General features: G+C 44.9%; 1 protein-coding gene across 25 annotated transcripts in view; it reads right to left on the reverse strand.

Moving 5' to 3' along the window:
* Nucleotides 1-19,487, reverse strand: part of KALRN (kalirin RhoGEF kinase) — a 675,882-nt gene that overhangs the window by 217,355 nt on the left and 439,040 nt on the right. For all 25 annotated transcript variants that reach the window (XM_047734954.1, XM_047734936.1, XM_047734961.1 and 22 more), the window contains exons 26-32: nucleotides 17,796-17,865; nucleotides 15,343-15,432; nucleotides 8,927-9,019; nucleotides 5,089-5,200; nucleotides 3,101-3,291; nucleotides 2,563-2,664; nucleotides 886-1,028 (exon numbers count right to left, since the gene is read on the reverse strand). In XM_047734954.1, the coding sequence (XP_047590910.1) occupies nucleotides 886-1,028; nucleotides 2,563-2,664; nucleotides 3,101-3,291; nucleotides 5,089-5,200; nucleotides 8,927-9,019; nucleotides 15,343-15,432; nucleotides 17,796-17,865 (801 nt within the window). The remainder of the gene's footprint in view (nucleotides 1-885; nucleotides 1,029-2,562; nucleotides 2,665-3,100; nucleotides 3,292-5,088; nucleotides 5,201-8,926; nucleotides 9,020-15,342; nucleotides 15,433-17,795; nucleotides 17,866-19,487) is intronic.

Raw genomic sequence — 19,487 nt, forward strand, 5'->3', positions numbered from 1 at the left:
AGGGATTTAGTCCATTCAGGAATAGGAAAGGCAAGGAAAGGCAAGCCTGTTACCACCAATGACCATCACCCCCAGAACTGTTTTGTTTTTTTTTTTTCAGTATTGACATGATGTTTTTATATGCTTTCTTTTGAAGTGCCCTTTAAGAGAGTCCTTGTAGATGACTGTCACATGGAGATTTGAGAAACAGACACTGAGGATGTCTTCCACCAGTGTAGGGCAAATGGAGTGAGGAAGGTACCAGAGAGGTGAAGATACAAAACCTCAGTCCCCTTTTGCCCAATCACCTTGCTTATCTCAGGTAACTGAAGGTGAGGACTCGGGGGGGACAGAAGAGCTGCAGTGACAACCCTATCACACCAAGCCCCTGCTCTAACCACATACAAAACTTCCATACTGTCTAATCAGTCCCTTCATGGCCTACCTCCCTCTCAAAGCCTTCCCTGGACTCTCCTCTCTAGTGCTCACCTAAAGCCCCTTCTCAATGAATTTTTACAGCATTTACTGTCTCCACGGGCAGCACTGGTCCTTTGAGTCTATTCCATGTGTGAGATACAACCACTAGAGGGTTCTCGAGGCCAAGGGCTCATCGTGTGCTTCCCCTTCTCTTCTCCAAGCACCTAGCAGTGTCTGTGAAAGACGAAGTGCTCAGTGCAGCCCTGCTGAATGCAACTGACAGTGACTGCTGAGATGCTTAGAGAGGAGACTCCTCATCTTAGTATCTGTGCTGCCGAAGCGAGCACGGAGACTCCTCATCTTAGACGGGACTTCATGGAGAGGGGCGCCAACGGCAGACTGCACTGCCTCTGTGGGAGCGGAGGGAGATCCCACTCCCACTCCTGGAGCCTGTGAGGCAGTGCTTGTCGGGGAAGAGATGCTGGTTACCTCTTACTATTGTTCCTCTGTTTGGCTGGTGTTTTGGGGAGTTGAATTGGCTCCTTTAAAGCTCCTTTCAGGTGAATGATCCTTTCTTGAATCACCTCTCGAATGTTCTTGATCCACTCCTGCTTGGTTTCTATGTTGGAGGCCTGGAGTGCCACAGAGAGAAAGAGTAAATACCCCATCTCCTTTTGCCCTGCCTAAAACAGTTCTCCATCCTTGTCCTGCAGGCTTATCCCATTATTTTCAAGGACACAAAATGTTTGAGGAGCTCATTTCTCATTTTACATGCATGACTCTTCAATCCCAAGGACACACTCCTTCAACTACTAGAATGGGGCTAAGACAGCAATACTCAATACAGACTTGTACAGGAGTGATTGTCAAAGTATTTAATACTCTGTGTGGCACTGACCGATACTGACATCGGCCCTGGGGCACCTGGGTGGCTCAGTTGGTTGAGTGTCTGCCTTTGGCTCGGGGCATGATCTCGAGGTCCCGGGATCGAGCCCTGTGTCAGGCTCCCTACTTAATGAGAGTCTGCTTCTCTCTCTCCCTCTGCCCTTCCCTGCTGCTTATGGTCTTTCTCTCTCAAATACATAAAAATCTTCTAAAAACATACTGCCATCTGTCTGGGGCTGGAGCCTATGTAGAAGTCCCCTGCTGGGGCAGGGATGAACACATCAGTTGCTAGAGGCTGGGGAGGTCTAGGCAGCACTGGGAGGGGTAGCAAGGGGGTATCTGAAGGCAGTGGCTATTTGCCAAGTGGTACAGATCCACGCCAGCACATTTAAACCCTAGTATGACTACATACATAGGTCTGCGCTGACGGAAAGTCAGTGCCAGGAGTTTAGCCTTGTAAACATGTTCACTGAAGGCACTTGTACCATTTCGTGAATCTCTAGTTTGTCTTTGTGGAATTGTTTTCAGGTCATTCTGTCTCGTGGCAGCTAGAGCTGGGCGACAATTCAGAGTGAACAATGTGAAGCGTTTGTCACAGTCATACCACCTCTTCCAGGGTGGCAGCCACCCCAATAAACAAATGTGTGGTGGGAGCCCCATCCGCAGGACCACTTCTCGGTCAGATGCATGTTACCACAAGCCCCGAATCCCAAGCTGTGTGTGATCTGGAGAGCTGGAATGACTCCTTAAGGCTGTCATCTGGTGAAGAGCTCTTTCTCAACACTCCTTTCAATCAACACAGTTGCCAAGCTAGCGTGATTTACTAGAGCTCTAGAACCTAAGTTCCTGGAGGACGAGTCCATCTCTCATACTTAGTTACAAGCAGCCCTGGGCAGAATACCTTCTATGTAGGTGTTCAAGAAAAAGCATTGGATGGATCTGGAACAAATCACAGTACCTTTTGTCAAAAGGTCAGTTGTCCTTGCCCTTGAAGGGGACACAAGGACAGAACATACTTAAGTGGGCCCTGCTGAGACAGCCCAGCAGGCTGTTCCCTGCCTTCTTCCCTCTAGGTGTACAGGAGGGGAAGGACTTAGGAGACCACCCATCTTTGAGATTTCAGGCCTACTTCCATGATAGAACTTGGTTTTTAATACCCGTGGGCTACTGCCCTCCCTGTGGAGTCTCCAGGCCCCAGCTTTCAAGAAGATGCCGCCGCCCTCTGCCCTCCACCTGTTACCCGCAACCCTGCACCCTTGGCCGGCTGGGAGCAGTACTTACCTTCAGTACTGTTTTATTGTCTGAGGAGGGGGTGCGCCCAGACCACAGGGCGAATTTGCAGGGATCACCTTCTACGTGTTCAGTCACACCCAGCTCTGAGGTCTGTAGACAGGAAATGCCTGTGAGAGGCGGGGAAGGGGAGGGCAGTGGGGAACTTAGGGCTGGGGTGGGAAGGGAAAGGCAACAAAGAGGAGAGGACCGAGGGAGGGGCTTCTGTCAATCAAACTTCAACAGACTGGACGCTTTGATCTTCTACCTGGGATGAAAGGACCTACAGGCGCCTGCCAGATTAGCAGGTGGCAGGGAGGGAGGGTGAAGAGGGAGGCACTACAAGCAGACAGCAAGAAGACCGGTGAGCTCTAAAATGCAGAAGGGGGAGTCGAGGGGGGCAGCTTTCCAAATAGGAGGCCTTTTCATTTGTCCAGGATGGTTTTGGTGTGGCGCCAGGGGAGAGATGAGCTGAGTGTTCAAGAGCCCTTTCTGCCCGAGGGCTCTAGGACAACAGGGAGACTTGTCTGACCCCACCTGCCCCACCTACCAGTAGCTTGTTCTTGTAAACATATTTCGTGTGTCCTGAAGAGTCCTTGATCTCCTTGCTAAAAACCAAGGAGATCTCAAAGAGGAACAAGTGCCGCTCCCGCCCCTTCCGGATCAGCGACTTTGGGTCCCACACTTGGAAGGCATCCTGGAGAATCAGCTCTCCCTGCACATCCAGGTTCTCGTCGAACCCTGAAAGACACCATTTCCACCCAGTGGAGTTTCTCTAGCGCCACTTGGGGGCCACGTTCCACTCCCGTCGCGGAAACGTTTCCCCTAGGAGCCCTCTGTTCCCACAATGAGAGGAATCTCCTCTCAGCGGATTCCTGAGTCTCCTCAAAACTTGAGGAGACAGCTCTAGGGAACAGCGGCAGATCCCCCTTCTCGCACCAGGTCTCCTACACATAACCAGGATTGGCGGCATCTCTGCATGGGCTGGCACCTCCTGCAAGGGCAAACCCCATGTACCCCTCTTCCTATAGCTTCCCACCAACTCAGAGCACTGAGTGGGGCTGCGGGCAAGCCCTGCAGGATAGGGGAGTGCCCTTGACTCCACTTTATTTGTCACTGCTTATTTCTTTTATTCCATTCCTACGACTCTTCCCTTTGATGGCTCCTAAACAGTGCACTGCACGTGCCTTGAACAGTCACATTTATTCCTCTTTAAGTTTTAACAGAGGTTCTGAAACTTAGTATGCATAAGAATCACCCACAGAGCTGGTCAAAACCCAGATTCCTACCCACCCCTGCCCTGCAGGAGACTGGGAAATTGGGATTCTGTAGCTGTGGGGTGGAGCCCAGGAATCTGTCCTTCCGACAAGCTCCCAGGTGTTGCTATTGCTGGTCCTCAGACTACTTGGAGCAACTGGATTCAGAACACAGGGCAGGGACCGGCTGAAGGAGAAGGGTGCTAGCAGGGGAGGACAGCCAGGGCTGAGGACAAGGATGGGTGCCAACAGAACAGGGTGGAGAAATTGTGGCAAGAGGAGAATGTTCAGATGGCTAGTGCTCAGTCTGAAGAAGGTTACCAGGGCTCAACTGCACAGAGAACTTCAGCCTCCTCTGCTCAGGGTGGCCCAGGAAGTGGGGAGACCAGACGGAGCCTTCTAGATGGAGGGTGCGGACAGAGGGTAGGGAGGAGAAAACCCAGCCCACAGGTCTGCAGACTTGCAGCAGAGGGCACTCCTGTCCCTCAGCACCTGTTTACCAGGCCAGACTGGGATGCCAAGTCTGAGCTCCTCTCACAACCCCACCCCGGCTTGGCGGATCTGCATGTCTGTTCTGCGGTGGTAAGAGCACTGTGTTGGGAGTCTCACTCTACCCAGTCTCTGGTTCCCAAGAGCATGGTTCCCATAGACTACATGTACTTAGGCAAAGTCCTCTTGGGTCTGTCTGGCTGGACTTTTCTCACCTGCTAGGAGGGGCAGAAGGGCGGTGCACACCCACGCCAGTGTACCTAATGCCACTGAGCTGTGCACTTAAAAATGGTTAAAATGGCAAGTTTTGTGTTATGTATATTTTATTGCAATAGAAAGAAGAAGGGCATAAGGCTGGAGACCATGGGGGCACGCGTGTGTGTGTGTCCATGTGTGTATTTACATGCACGCAGGATTTCTACTCATTTTGGTGATCAACACAATGCCAGTGCCATGCAGATGAACAGGACTGCTGTGGGGCAGGGCTCTAGCACATTCTGGTGAGGAAGATAGCCTGTGCTAGACCACCTCACACACAGCAAGTTGTCTACGTACCTGAAACAACTTGGTCCTACCAGGAGGCAGGTATTGGTCGAGCTGGCCCCTGTGGAGCTCCTCTCATACCTCCTGAGGCCCAGTGCCCTGAAGACCCATGCCTTCCACTTGCCATTTCTCCTCTCTTCCAGCCTTGCCCTTTGCCTGACTTCATGCCACTTCCCTCCCACGAAATAAGCTCCCTGGTCTTAGGAAAGGAGGAGGCTCCCCCAGACAGGCTGGGAGGACAAACAGCTACCTTCCAGCATGCTGACATGCATGGCATCATTGGCTTTCTTTGGGACACTGAGCATCACCTCCAGGCCATCCTTGAGCTCCCCCTTCCCTTCTTCACAGCAAGTTAAAAGTTCCTGGGGGAAAAAGTCCAGACACAATTAGAACCATTTATCCCAGCTTCCCCACCTTCCCACCACCTAACCCACCAAGGTGACTGTAGACCAGCTTCATTCTCTGTAATGGTTCCCTCTAGCTATAAGGAGAGTGGGGTGGGATATTTTCTCCAAAGAATTCAACAACAATTTTTTCCCAGACTGAACTTCCACAGCTCCATCTAACCTAAACTAACTCAATTCAACCCAACTCTTAAATGCCCAGCACTGGAAGTCAGCAATCTAGGGCATTCTCTGTCACTTGGTTCCCCTCCTGGAGAAGGGAGGACTCCTGGCACAGCACACAAACAGAGGGTCAGTAGTGTGGAATCACAAAGGGTTACTGTAAATTTTGCTCATTTTGATATGGGGAAGGAAATAGGCAACAGATCTGCAATTCATACGCTCTCCTTCTAGGGGGTAGGGGAAGTCAGGGTATGGGTGGATGGGTAAGATGGCCTTCCAGGAAAGAAAGAAGTTGACCAGATCAAATCTTGTGAACATGTTAATGTCAGACCTTCCTGCAAATAAACTAATGGTACTAGCTAGCTAGCAGGAGAGTCCTTATCTATGGAATGCTTCCAGTAGGATATACCTGGCCTAAGACTTCTTGTGGTAACAAAAACCTGAATCCATGGCTTTAGGGGCATAGCTCCCTGTAAAATATTACAGATGTTATGCCACTATCTGAGTAAAAAGTTAGTATATTTCATAAACAAAATGGCTCTCTTCGGAGTAAATGATCTGATACAACATACAGCATTGAGAAGGTCTGTATGTTGGTCTGAGCCACAGTACCTCCTGAAGTTCCAAGAAAGGACTTGGAGCTGTTGGTGGTCCTGGACTTATCTCTGCCTTGGGATTATTTGTATCTTTGACATTATTAGTCAAGCTTTATACTTGGTAAGAGATCTGATCACTGAGCATCTGACATGAACATCCAATCCTTTGTGTCATCTCAGATACATTCCCTTATGAAGAAGGGAGCTCTGAGTGTCCAAAGGAGAGATGAACTACTTTGAGCATGTTTGGGAGGGAGAAGTGATCCGTTCTCAGCTCTGTCCTTGGCTCCAGCCAGTATAATAGGAAAAAAATTGTTCAGAAACCTGCATTTACTTCTACCAACCTGAAGTTCCCTGATTCTCCCATCCCTTCCCTAATTTTCGCCCTCCTGACCTTGTTCTCATATATCCTCAAAGGAATTTCTAGGCAGAAGCACAAGAGACAAATATGAAATAGGATTCAGTGTGCAACAGAAAACACTAATTGGTTGGACAACCCCTGCCCGTCCCCCGGCCCCCAAAGCAGTGTGGCAAGTCCTCTCAGCTAGCAAAGCCAGAAAGTTCTCCTTGGATCCTTGTTATAGTTGATATTAAGGAGAAGGCTCCACATTTAATTTAGACTCCAAAAGGACAGCTGTAGCAGATTTATAGGGAGAATATTGAACAGCAACTGACATACAGTTTTTATTTTCATGCAACACCCAAAGCAAGGAGCCCCAGAGGACACTAATAATTAAATATCAATATATTTGGAATAAAACTGTCTTTAATGAGAGAATAAATCCCACATTATTTATTTATAGTAAAAGCTCAGCAAACTATTTTTCTTTTACTCAGCGGGTACTCTGCTATCAGCACATTTATGAGTCCTAATCACCTTAGTAAGTCCTTTTCCCCCAATAATTTTACAACTTCTCCACAGTCCAATTCCCACTACTTCATTTTTTCTCCTTCTCAGTTACCTGCACAATCATTTCTTCCTAAGACACCCAATTACAGAATGAAGGCCTAGCACCCACCCCTCCCATCGCCTAAAGCAAAATACAGGGCAGCCTGTCCACCCTCCCTTCCTTCTCCTGTGTGTGTCACAAGACTATCCTGGGAACCTCAGCCCCGCGGAATTCAAAGGGAGAGGTGAAAAGCTATCTTTCTCTTAGAACTGGATCTTACTTACTTAAGGCACCAGCAGTGTGTATGGGTGAGTTTCTGTTTTGTTTTACTTTTTAATTTACAGCCCCACCGACTCCTGAAAAGGCGTTGCGATACTTACATTTCATAACCACAAAATTGGTGAATTTTAAAAAGTCTTCTGGTACAAGAAAAATCATGAAAGGGTCAAGCATTAAATGGGCTAGGGAAGGAGGGGATGATTATATACAGAAATCTGGGTTAAGGACAAAGTAGAAACAATATAGTCATTGTAGTCATTGTAACAGGACTCAAGGCTAATTATCTGATAGTCAAAGGCGAAGAAGGAGCAAAAGCTCTTGCGATTTACAGGTAGAGGGCACACCAATGATTTTGAAGAGAACACCCGTACCCCACTCTGAGGCCTTATGAGAGTTTTGTGAGTCTTTATACAAGGAACTTGAAAAAACAAAGAGGACATCTTCAAAAGCAATTCTGTTAAAACTGTCAAGGTGCTCTGCACATTGTTACTTCTCACACAAGGCCTCAGTAAAGGCCAAGGGCAGGATGCCGCGTGGTAATTCTCTACGGCATCTCTGCAGGGCTGGATGACTTGAGTGCCTGGAAGCAGAAGCCCAAAAAGTCTCTTCTTAGAGATAAGGCAAGAGGACTTTGAAGGTAGAGGCCAGAAGGACCGTAGAGGGTTGGGGGGACTAGTTTGTGTCCTGACACAGAATGGGGAAGAGGCCCTGCTCTTTATCATGGAACCAAGCGGCTAAGCAGGGAGACCCCTGGGGCCCGATGGGGCAGGGGCCACACTCCAGCGTGAGTAGAAACCTAGGTTTGAAACTAAACTGGTTTTCAGGCTCCGTGAAGCTAGAATATGTGAGACTCCACAAGCATCTCTACACGTGAGTTGAATTTCAGCAGATTTTCTCCGGAAATACACTACTTAGAACACGCCTCTTGCTACCCTGATGTCCTCTGCATTTGAGGAGCCACTAGCAAAATAATTAAACTTAGGGAAAACCCCACCCTTATACCTTGAGAACTGGTATACACTGGCGTTACATAATTGCTTATACTATCGATTTCCCAGGCTTTCTGTGGGGGAAATGCCATCTTTTCAGATGGTTAGTGTATCTTTCCTTAAGAAGAATCAGCCCAAATTACCTAGCATTTCATATCATTTGGTTATTTAAATTTTAAAGAGAATATTTTGGAGAAAATCTGAATCTTTTCCTTGGCTCCAAAAGAACCCTTACCTAACATATGGGCTCTTCCAGACACAAGAGTGCCATTGTGTTTTAATCTGCACTGTTTGAGGGTTTTCTCTTAGAAACCTCATAGTCTTGACAGAGATTAAGGCAATGGTAGGTGCCACCCTGGGCCTCTATTGCCTATGTAGACTGGCACTGCCCCAAAGACCTTGACCCCTGATCCTATCAGAAGCAGAGGCCACTAGGAGGAATCTGCCCGGGCAGCCAAGTGAGGCCCCACGTGTCAGCCAGTGACAACTGCTCCAAGATGTGTAGTGGTGGGCAGGTGTGGAAAGAGTCATGATTTATTCCTGTTCTCATGTCTCCTCTGTTCCCCAATAAATAAGCACCCAGAATTTCCTGGGATAGTTTATGCAGTCTGGGAGGCAGCAAAGCCAGTGGGGTTCATCTCTGAAGTTTTGCTCTAGGTGGAGGCGAGGTCTTGACGGGGAAGCCGTTCCATCCTTCGGCAAAGCTGGGCCTCCCCGGACCCGGTTGGTAGTGTGGGAGGGGGGTGACACAGAGGGGAGGGCAGGTACCTTCAGGAGCAGTTGGTACTTGGTGATCCTCTGGACAGGCTTGATTAGGTAAGAAGAGATGGAGTTGGCCAGACCATGCCGCTGCTGTATCTCCTGCAGGGGTGACAATGGGCGCCATTACACACAGAGGGGTGTGTGTGTGTGTGTGTGTGTATGTGTGTGTGTTTGGGGAGGAAGTATACAAGGTGAGAAGAAAGAAGAAAAAAAGGGTAGACCGTTATGAGGAGCTGTTCTATGATGGGGAGAGAAACAAGAGAGACGCAGATGAATGCATAAATCGCGGAAAGGAGAAATGGCAAAAGGGGAGAGAAAGCAGATTTGTGTGAGAGAAATGGAGATGAAGAAGACACGGGAAGGATAACAGTGGCAAAAGGAAGTTAGGAGAGCAATAATAGACAGAGTGGGGTGGAATTAAGGGGAATAAACCCACAGCGGAGGCACTCACAGAGGGACAGCAGGACGATGAGAACACGGGGAGGCAGAGAGCGGGGCTCAGAGGGCAGATCTCCTTTCCACCCTCTTCCTCTCCACCTTAAACCACCCCAGCATGGAGTGCCCTCTGCATTCCCTACAACTTCCTTATTGTGACCCATGACACCTCCCTCATTCCTCAGTCCCCTCTCACTGCCCCCGCAACCAGGCCAGAGACGGTGGAGTCCCTGTTAGTTGTTTTAACTTGTGTTATCCCTGGTGACAAGTCTTTCCTCTCCACACCATTTGTGCCCAGGCTATGGCCATGACCTCCAGCTGCAGTTTGGGCCTCTAGCCTCTTTTTAGTCTATTCTCCATCTTGCCTCCAAAATGACCTTCCACTCCCCAAGGTGTAGGCACTGTGAAGGACAGCGAAGGGCCCACATGGTTCCCTGCCTCAACGGCCTTACACCCCAGGTGGCTGAGAACGCCCACGCACATAAAATAGCAACAAAGGAGATGCACAGAGAGGAATGGCTAGTCCAAGAGTGGCGGATGGTTCAGGAGAGATAAAGTCTTCAGCTGAGGTTCAGAAGATAGTTGGGGGGGGGAGTGCAAAGCTGGAAAAATGGCATTCTACAAACAGAAAACATATTTAAAAAGTCCACAGGAAAGAATCACTGTGGATTTAGTGATAATGGGGACCATGCAGAATGGTACAGAGCATGCACACCTAGAGACCAGAAAAAAATGAAAAATACAGTTAGGTAAGCAAAGTAAATTTGGTCATTGATGGCGCTGAGCTAGATGAAAAAAAATCAGGATTTTGGTGGTAAGCTTCTCAATGGTAAAGTACTATAGATCTTAAATAGAAGAAAAACACGGTGAAAGCACTCTTTCAGAGAGGGTCATATAAGCCTCATAGCAAGGGTGGAGGTGGGGGTATAGAGGCAGAGGGACTAGTTAGGAGGTTACTGAACAATCCCTAGGATGCAAACATGGAGTTGCCACGTGATCTAGCAATTCTGCTCCTAGTGATACGCCCAAGAAATGAAAACATATGACCTTACAGGGGCGCCTGGGTGGCTCAGTGGGTTAAGCCTCTGCCTTCGGCTCAGGTCATCATCTCGGGGTCCTGGGATAGAGCCCCGCATCGGGCTCTCTGCTCAGCAGTGAGCCTGCTTCCTCCTCTCTCTGCCTGCCTCTCTGCCTACTTGTGATCTCTCTCTCTCTCTGTCAAATAAATAAATAAAATCTTAAAAAAAACAAAACAAAACAAACAAACAAAAACATATGACCTTACAAAAACTTACGTATGCTGTGTATAGCGGTGTTACTGATAATAATGAAAAAGGGAATACAACCCAAATGTCCATCAATTGATGAATGGAAATATACGATGGGACACACGCACCTACACAATGGGGTATTACTGGGCCATAAAAAGGAATGCAGTGCTGATACACACTGTAACACACATGAGCCCTGAAAGCATTATGCTGAGTGAAAAAAGTCACAAAAGAACACATATTACATGATTCCATTTCTATACAATGTCTGGAACAGGTAGACCTATAGAGATAGAAATATGAATCAAAACCACAATGAGATACCACCTCACACTAGTCAGAATGGCTAAAACAAATGAGTCAGGAAACGACAGATGTTGGCGAGGATGTGGAGAAAGGGAAACCCTCCTACACTGTTGGTGGGAATGCAAGCTGGTGCAGCCACTCTGGAAAACTGTACGGAGGTTCCTCAAAAAGTTGAAAATAGAGCTACCCTATGGCCCAGCAACTGCACTACTGGGTATTTACACTAAAGATACAAATGTAGTGATCTGAAGGGGCATGTGCACCTGAATGTTTATAGCAGCAATGTCCACAATAGCCAAACTATGGAAAGAACCTAGATGTCCATCAACAGATGAACAGATAAAGAAGATGTGATCCATATATACAGTGGAATACTATGCAGCCATCAAAACCCCCCAAATCTCGCCATTTGCAAGGACATGGATGGAACTAGATGGTATCATGCTAAGCGAAATAAGTCAATCAGAGAAAGACAATTATCATATGATCTCTCTGATATGAGGAATTTGAGGGGCAGGGCAGGGCACTGTGGAGGGCAGGGAAGGAAAAAATGAAACAAGATGGGATTGGGAGGGAGACAAACCATAAGAGACTCTTAATCTCACAAAACAAACTGAGGGTTGCTGGGGGATGTGGTGGGGAGGAATAGGGTGGCTGGGCTATGGACCTTGGGGAAGGTATGTGCTATGGTGAGTGCTTGGAAATGTGTAAGCCTGATGATTCACACACCTGTACCCCTGGGGCAAATAATACACTATATGTTAATAAAAATATAATAATTAAAAAAGAAAATAGATCATTGGTTTCTTTGGGCTAAGGAATGGGGGGAGGATGAGGTGGGGATGACAGCTAAAGGGTGTGGGGTTGCTTTCTGAGGTGATGGAAATGCCCTACAATTGTCTGTGGAGATGGTTGGTCCTATCTGTGAATATACGAAAACTGTGAACTTGTTCACTTTAAATACACGCATAATTGATAGCTACAGCTCTATCTATCCCTCTAGGTATGTAACATGGGCTTGCCCTAAGCTAAGATCAGTGAGAACAAAGCACTGGGAGGAATACAGGAAGCACTTTAAAGACCCCCAAGATAGGACTTGCTATGTGGCCATGGAGGAGGGTGGGGAGGGAATTACAATGATGATCACATTCCTGCCAACTATCCCAGAAAGTAGCAACTTTCTCACTCATCTGCCTCTTTCCCAGAGGTATGCAGTTAGAGCAGGACTTGTCCATGGATGATGGGCGATCCAGCGGGCAGCACGACTCTCTGGGCCAAGGGACACTGTGAGTTCACCTGGGGAATCTGACAAGACAGCACAGGCAGTAACACACTGTGCTGGCCCTCCCTTTCTGCCAGCCCTGGTAAGGCTGCATGCGGGGCAGTGAGGAAGGCCTTGCCTCTGGTGGCTGGGCCAGCCCAATCATGATCACTAGTCACCATAGCATCAAGCATCATGGCCTCCCAGCTCTCACATCTGAGGTGGAAACTTCTGGATCATGGGAATGTGTGTCCCTTTCTGGAGCTTCAGTTTTCTGCAGACTGTTTACAATAATGGATACTAAAAGATAGTGTAACGAAGGGCTTGTCTCTTTTATAGAATAAGAGCCTAGAGCATATATTTTCTATGTGTAGAATTTAGGGAACCCTTTCCGACGGAAAGGGAAAAAGTTACAAATATGCATTCTGGAAAGCTCTGGGAACAATCAGGAAAGTTTACTGTTCTCCCTTCCCACCTCTCTATGCTGAGCTCTAGGGACTCCTACCTCATGGACTGTCTTTTCTAGTTTCCAGTGTCTCATCGGTCACTACATCAGAAATGGGGAAGGGAGGGAGGGATAGGGTGCAAAATTTGGGGGTATATCTAACTTACTAGTCAAAATCTAGAAACTGGCTAGAAACAGGGATATGATGAATATAGGACTAAAGGAAAATACAGATTAGCACCATATACTGTGATGTATACAAAAAGAGCCAGGCAAATCATCAGCCAACCTCAAGGGGCCCACAGGTGGGAGGAGGTGTGTGTAATGGAAGGGTACACTGTGAACCTGACCAAAGGCAAATTGTTACCAATGCTATAAGACAGATACAAAGTATAACACAGGCATAGAGAAAGGGAAGGATTCATGCAGGAAACATTTGACCTTTAAAGGATAGAAAGAATTCTGAAGAGTGACTCTGTCTGTGTGTGTGTGTGTGCGCGCGTGCACGCGCACACACACACAGACACAGACACAGAGAGGTAAGATACAGAGAGCACTGCGAACAAAGGTGAGGAAGCAGAAGAGTCTGAGGCATGCTCAAAGCACAGGGCGTGTATGTTCAGAAAAATGTTAAGTGGAAGACAGGACACAGAACATTTAAAACTTCACAGAGACCCTTCTGGATACTGTTGGTGAATAACATAAGATAAACACATTGTTGACAAAGATAACAGTGGTAATATAACATCCAATATGATATCCAATAAATTCTGATACCAAGCTAAAGAAGTACTTTTCTTGAATTTTCCACTTTATTTTTTTTATCAAATCTAACCTCAACAAAATTTCAAATTGGGATGCTCAGGACCATTTCTCTATTAACACTTCATTTTAAAAAGTCATGTATGCTTTTTCCTTGTCTGGCTTTCTCCCATTCAAGGATCATTCCTTCATGGAGCAATAAGACACTTGTGGAATCCTTTCCGTTATGGCAGCATGAGGCTAGAAAGATACCCAGAGGTTTATTTTGTAGACTTGACTATGGGAATGACATTTAAATGTCTGTATTTCCCAAGGTGCCCAGCACACCATCTTCCCTACAGGAAATACTCCAATATTTATGGGAAAAATGAAAGCAGGGAGGCAGAAAGACCGAAAAACATGAAAAAGTTCTGAATTTCACGTTGTTGTTTCTGATAGGCCTCGAGTAATGGGTGTCACTGTTACAGTCTCTCCTTGAACTTTCTTGTCTGCCCTCATTTCTTCTCCTTATTCTTCCCTTGTATCCTGCATTGGCCCGTTTGATTCTGTTTACCTTGGAGCTGACAGGTCACCCTCCAGCACTATGGAGACTTAGAGCATCATTCACAAACAGCCCTGGACCCTCATTCTGAAGCGAGGGATCAGACAAAGCCCATCGGCGCCCACTTCACTTGGCTTCCATTACAGCACAAGTGCTCAGCCCTGGATTTGCTTACTCTCACCTGGAAACTTTTAAAACTCTCAAAGTCCAGGCCAAATCCAAGCCAATCATATCAGAATCACAGGGGTAGGACCCAGGAGTCAGCATTTTTCAAGGTTCCCCAGGTAATCCGAATGTATAGTCAAGGTTGAGACAATCACACTGGAGTAGCACCTCTCCCACTTGAGTGGGCACCGGTCCCTGGACGGCTTCTTAACACTCAGATTGCTGGGGTTTAGGGATGGAGTTTCTATTTGACAGACCTGGGTGTGGGGAGGGTCCAAAACAGGCATTTCTTTTTTTTTTTTTTCTGTTTAATAATCTTATATTTAAGTCATTTTCTCACAAAAGACATGAAGAGCCTAGAAGCATAAAGTTATAGAAGAAAAAAGGTTCTTTGACATTACATAAGTTTCTGTAGATAAATTACCCTTATCCTATATAAAATACACAACAATTTAGATAATACTCAGATTTTTAAAGTTTTATTCATACTTGAAAAAAAATTTGGATAGCAAATAAATATTGAAGATTTTAGTCTCATTAGAATTAAATGCATATAAAGCATTCTACTTTCAGGTTGGTTTAAACAACCATATAAAAGAATATCTATAACTAGGAGCTCAGAAATATTTCTGGTGGAGACCAAGATTGTTGTGTTATCATTCATCACTTCCTAACCTTTTTAAAAAATTGGGGCAAGTCAAGCAAAGTGTTTCTTTTTCTCTATTTTACTTTACTTTAGCCCTTAACTTTATTTTTTTCAAAAATTTTTAAATTTATTTTCAGCGTAACAGTATTCATTGTTCTTGCACCACACCCAGTGCTCCATGCAAAACAGGCATTTCTAACCAGTTCTCAGGTGACGTTGATGTGGCTGGTCTGGGGACCACACTTTGAGAACCCCTGGATTTGAGGGAGCCTCGCATGAAGCCGAAGCAAAACATCTTAACTCCTGTGCCATCGTTGGTCTCCTCTACACATGGGATTTATGGCTAGCTCAGTTTGGTGTCGAGGTATGGAGGGCAAATGTGCCTTGTCTAAAACCCCAGCTCTTGAGATGGGATAGGGTAAAACAAAAGACAAACACTGCTTTTGTTTGTCTCCATGCTTTATCCATGAGATAGAAGTTTGGGTAGCCAAGAAACAATGAGCAATAAAGGATAAAAACCCATTTTCCCAAAGTAGAGAAGCATTTCCACCTGTTCATCTATGGCTCAATAATGGAAAACTATGGCTTACATCAAAGAAGGTGCCTGCGTGCTCCAGGATCAGCTGGTTGGAATCAGGCTTGTTTTTACAGTAGGTGACGTACATCTGAAATTTGTCTGCCTAAAAAGAACAAAGGCAATCATAGATAAGCATAAATCTCTTGTCCCGTCTGCTGACTGGGTGTAAAGGGCCCAGCAGGGGTTATGCAGTGAAAGCCCTCAGATGTTGTGTTGCACAGGATTACCTGTGGCAAATGTTCTGGGTTTATCAGGCCCATGTTCCCCCTCAGAAGCTTTGGGATGCTTTTCTCCTACCTGCAGGTGGAGAAAGCTTGCTGAAAGTGAGCTTGTTTTAATCCTAGTCTGCGCTAGAAAGAATCAGAAAAACCAATTCACATAACTTATTTTGAAATTGGATGGAATTTTTGTAGACGTTATCCCTTTTTTGGATTACCTACAATTGTGCTTCCCCTCTGGAAAAACTGACAACATTTGCTCTAAAAACAAAAACCAAAGAATGCAAACAAAGGGTGCCCTCAGCAGTAGATGTGCTTGTATTCCAAAGTTCTCTGTTGGGGGTAGTTGGTAGGCCATGCCAAACCCAATGATCCAGGGAAAGGAAAGAAATGTGACCCTTTGGGGAAGGGCCTGAACAATGAATTCTAACCAGATTGTTACTGCAAGCCAAGAACCTTGAGCTTGATAAAAATTCATTTTTTGTTTTTCTTAGGACCCTCCGGGTTAGTGCTACATGTCCTTACTCCCAGGAAAGGTATGTGTATTTTAGCCACCAAGTACCTTCCCCATTTGTGAAATGCTGTCAGTGTTGGTGCCCACAGAACACTGGGGATGTCCTCCTCTGAGAAAGCAGCCCAGTTATGTGTTAATTATCGCAGGTCTCATTCATGCCAGCACTTTGCCAAGTGCTTTTCATATATATTAACTTATCTGGTCCTCCTGAGAACCCTGTGCGGTGAACTCTATTATTATCATCCCCATTTTACAGATGTGAAAACTGTGGTTAAGTAACTTCAGATTCCCACAGCTAGAAAGTGGCAGAGCCCAGGCCAGCTGATTTCAGGCTTCTTGGTCATAACCATTGGTTTTCAATACACTGAAACAACTTCTTCTACCCTCTTATGTGGAGATTATGAGACTTATGAAAATCACCTTGGGATAATTGTTGGCAAAATGCACATACTTTATGCAATCATCAAAGGTTTTCTGAAACCAATTTTAGGGTTTATATACTATGTGGGAGGTGTTTATCATTCCTAAGACATTCTGATAAATCATACTTACGGTTGATTGTTAGGCAGATCCAAAATCTGTATGAAACAATTTGTAAACAAACAAACAGACACCCCAAAACCCTTCACTTGTTTTTTCTCTACACTGGCTCTAGAGGGATCATAAATTATTTGTTTATCATCATTAATATGAACTGTGCATGGGCCCACGTATTTAGAGGTAGAAAAGTGCATTAACACAAATAAGATGGTAGTCTACGGCTCCTTAAGAAATAAGAATATGTCAGGAAGAAAATGTTAATGTTTTATGTTAAAAAAACAAACAACCCAGGTCCCAAGTTGGGGGACTGGCTGTGATATTTATTACATGCCAGTGGACTAGTCAACCTTCTGGGTCAGCTGAAATTTTTTCCCCTATAGAATATACAGCATAACCATAGCCCAGCGTAGTGCATAGGCTGTTGAGAGCATCAACTCTGAATCATGAAGACATTTTGAAAAGTAGCCCATTTTGAGTGGAAATTATGATGAGATAATTATTAGCTTGAACTCCTGACCCTGGGAAGGAGTTCTACATCGAGCTGCATTTAGTATCACAGGCAGACCTCCCTGGAGATGCCTGCACTCCTACCGTGAATTTGAGCTCAGAATAACACGGTGTGGAGATGCTAATGAAGACTAAGATTTCCATTTATATAATCAAAACCTGGTACATTCAGGCCATTTACTTGGTCCACAGTAATAGCACCAGGAAAGAAAAGGATCAGATACAAATTTTGTAGGTCAGAACTGGGATGAATACCCACGGAATCTTTTCTTCCCTATTAAAGAAGACTATGTAACCAATTGTTTGGTGGATTCCTAAAGGTCTAATTTCCCAATCCTTACCCTGCAAAAACAAACAGAACAAAACCAGTGCATAGAACCGGAGTAGTGTGTCTATCAAGTGGTGACGTTTTTCCACTCTCCCGATGTCTCAAATTTTAGAAAGTTCTCGAAGAACTTTATGTAGAGCTTGGACACAATGTCTAAGGACTTTTCCCAAGGAGGGAAATGGGATGGACTGCTTCTCTCAGATCTACTTCTGCCCTTTCTCCAGAGTCCCTGGTCCTGTGTTAGAATGTCAGTGACACCAATCCTCAGCTCAGGCACCGAGCAGTAGATGCCATCCGACACCGTCTGCACTCCTGGGAAGTATGGTACAGTGGGAGAAGAAGGATTTCAAGTCAGTTACCCAGGTAACAAAGCAGTGTCCCACATCCTCAGGCAGCTGCTCGTACTTCTCCAGCTCTTTGAGGAAGATGCTGCAAGGGAAGAGAAAGTCTGGATCAGAGACATCTCTGCATTCTGCCTCCCTCCTAGCCAGAGGATGATACTGAGGCCATACACTCTCCATTATCTACACATGGCTTTTCCACTCTCTAAGTGACACGTGATGAGGAGTGGTTTTAAATAGATCAGAACTGATTTCATTATAATTTATATTAACTGATTAATTAGTGCTACTTCAAATTGTATTGTTTCCCTTAGGGATTTCTACTACTCAGGCTGAAAAGCAATTAAATATTATACTTGTGTTGGGGTTTTCATTTTAACTGCAACTATGAATCTATTTTTTATACAAGTAAACTGAACACATTATAACAGCTAAAATATATATAAAAATATATAGTATATATATACATATATATATATAAAATATATAGAACAGACATCAAAAAGAATAAAATAAATATCATCTATGATCCCAGAGATGAAGTGGAAATGTTTTGAATCCTGCAAACTTCTTTCCAATTCTTAGCCTCCTTCTCCTGGCAGCTCTTCTGTGCTAAAAATTCTGAGTTACTGTTTCCGAATGCAGACATCATCAGGAAAGAAAATTCAATGGGGAAAAAGTCATAATATAGTTGAAAACTGAATTGAATTACTAGGGAATCATCTGCCATGGTGGATATCCATGCCCTTGGCTTCTATCTTTGTGAAGAAATAATGAAGGGTTGACTAAACCAACTTCAAATATGTTAAGCAACTGGTTTGAGCTTAGAGAATTCAAGCTCTAAAGAGCCAGCATCACTGGAATGGAATTTGCTTTTTAACAATCGCACAGTTTTAAAATAAAAAGTAATTATGATGCTGGGTGGGGGCAGAAAGTACTGATAGAAATGGAAGATGTAATCTTTACAAAATGCAATGTGACAATATCTACCAAAATTTTAAAAATGTATCTATCTTGTGTTTCTGCAACTTTAACCCTGGAAAATTTCCTATATATTTTAATTTGCATATATATAGGATGACATAAACATGCACATTCATGGTGGTACTGCTCACAATAGTAACAGGTGGTCTGTAGGTCACAAAGTAACCTGTACATCCACAGAACTGGATATTACACAGCTATAAAAAAAATGACAAGGCTTTTTATGTTTTCATAAGAAAGATCCCCAGGGCAAGCTATTAAGTGAAAAACTGCACGATGTGGAAGAATGTATATAATATGGCTACCTTTTATCTAACTAGGGAATATATATTCTTATTTCCACCCCAAGAAACTAATGGTTGAAGGGTATAATGTCAGTTAGGAATGATAAGTCGTGAGATCCACTATACAGCATCATAGTACCTACAGCTAACAATACTGTGTTGTACACTTAAAGTTTGCTTAGAGGCGAAATGTTACATTAGGTGTTCTTTAATAATAATAATATAATAATACTTATTATTGATAATAATTATATTGAATTCAATATTGAGTTGAATATTGAATATACTGAATTAGACTGAAAATAATGATAATGATTAAAAAAAAAAAAGGAAACTTTGGGAGGTGATATGTCCATTGCCTTGAAGATGGCAATAATTCCATGGGTGCATGCTCATCCCTAAACTTATCAAGTTGTACATTAAATATGTACAGCTTTTTACA

This window comes from Lutra lutra, chromosome 1 (genome assembly GCF_902655055.1).
Source record: "Lutra lutra chromosome 1, mLutLut1.2, whole genome shotgun sequence".
In the NCBI taxonomy this organism is placed as follows: Eukaryota; Metazoa; Chordata; class Mammalia; order Carnivora; family Mustelidae; genus Lutra; species Lutra lutra.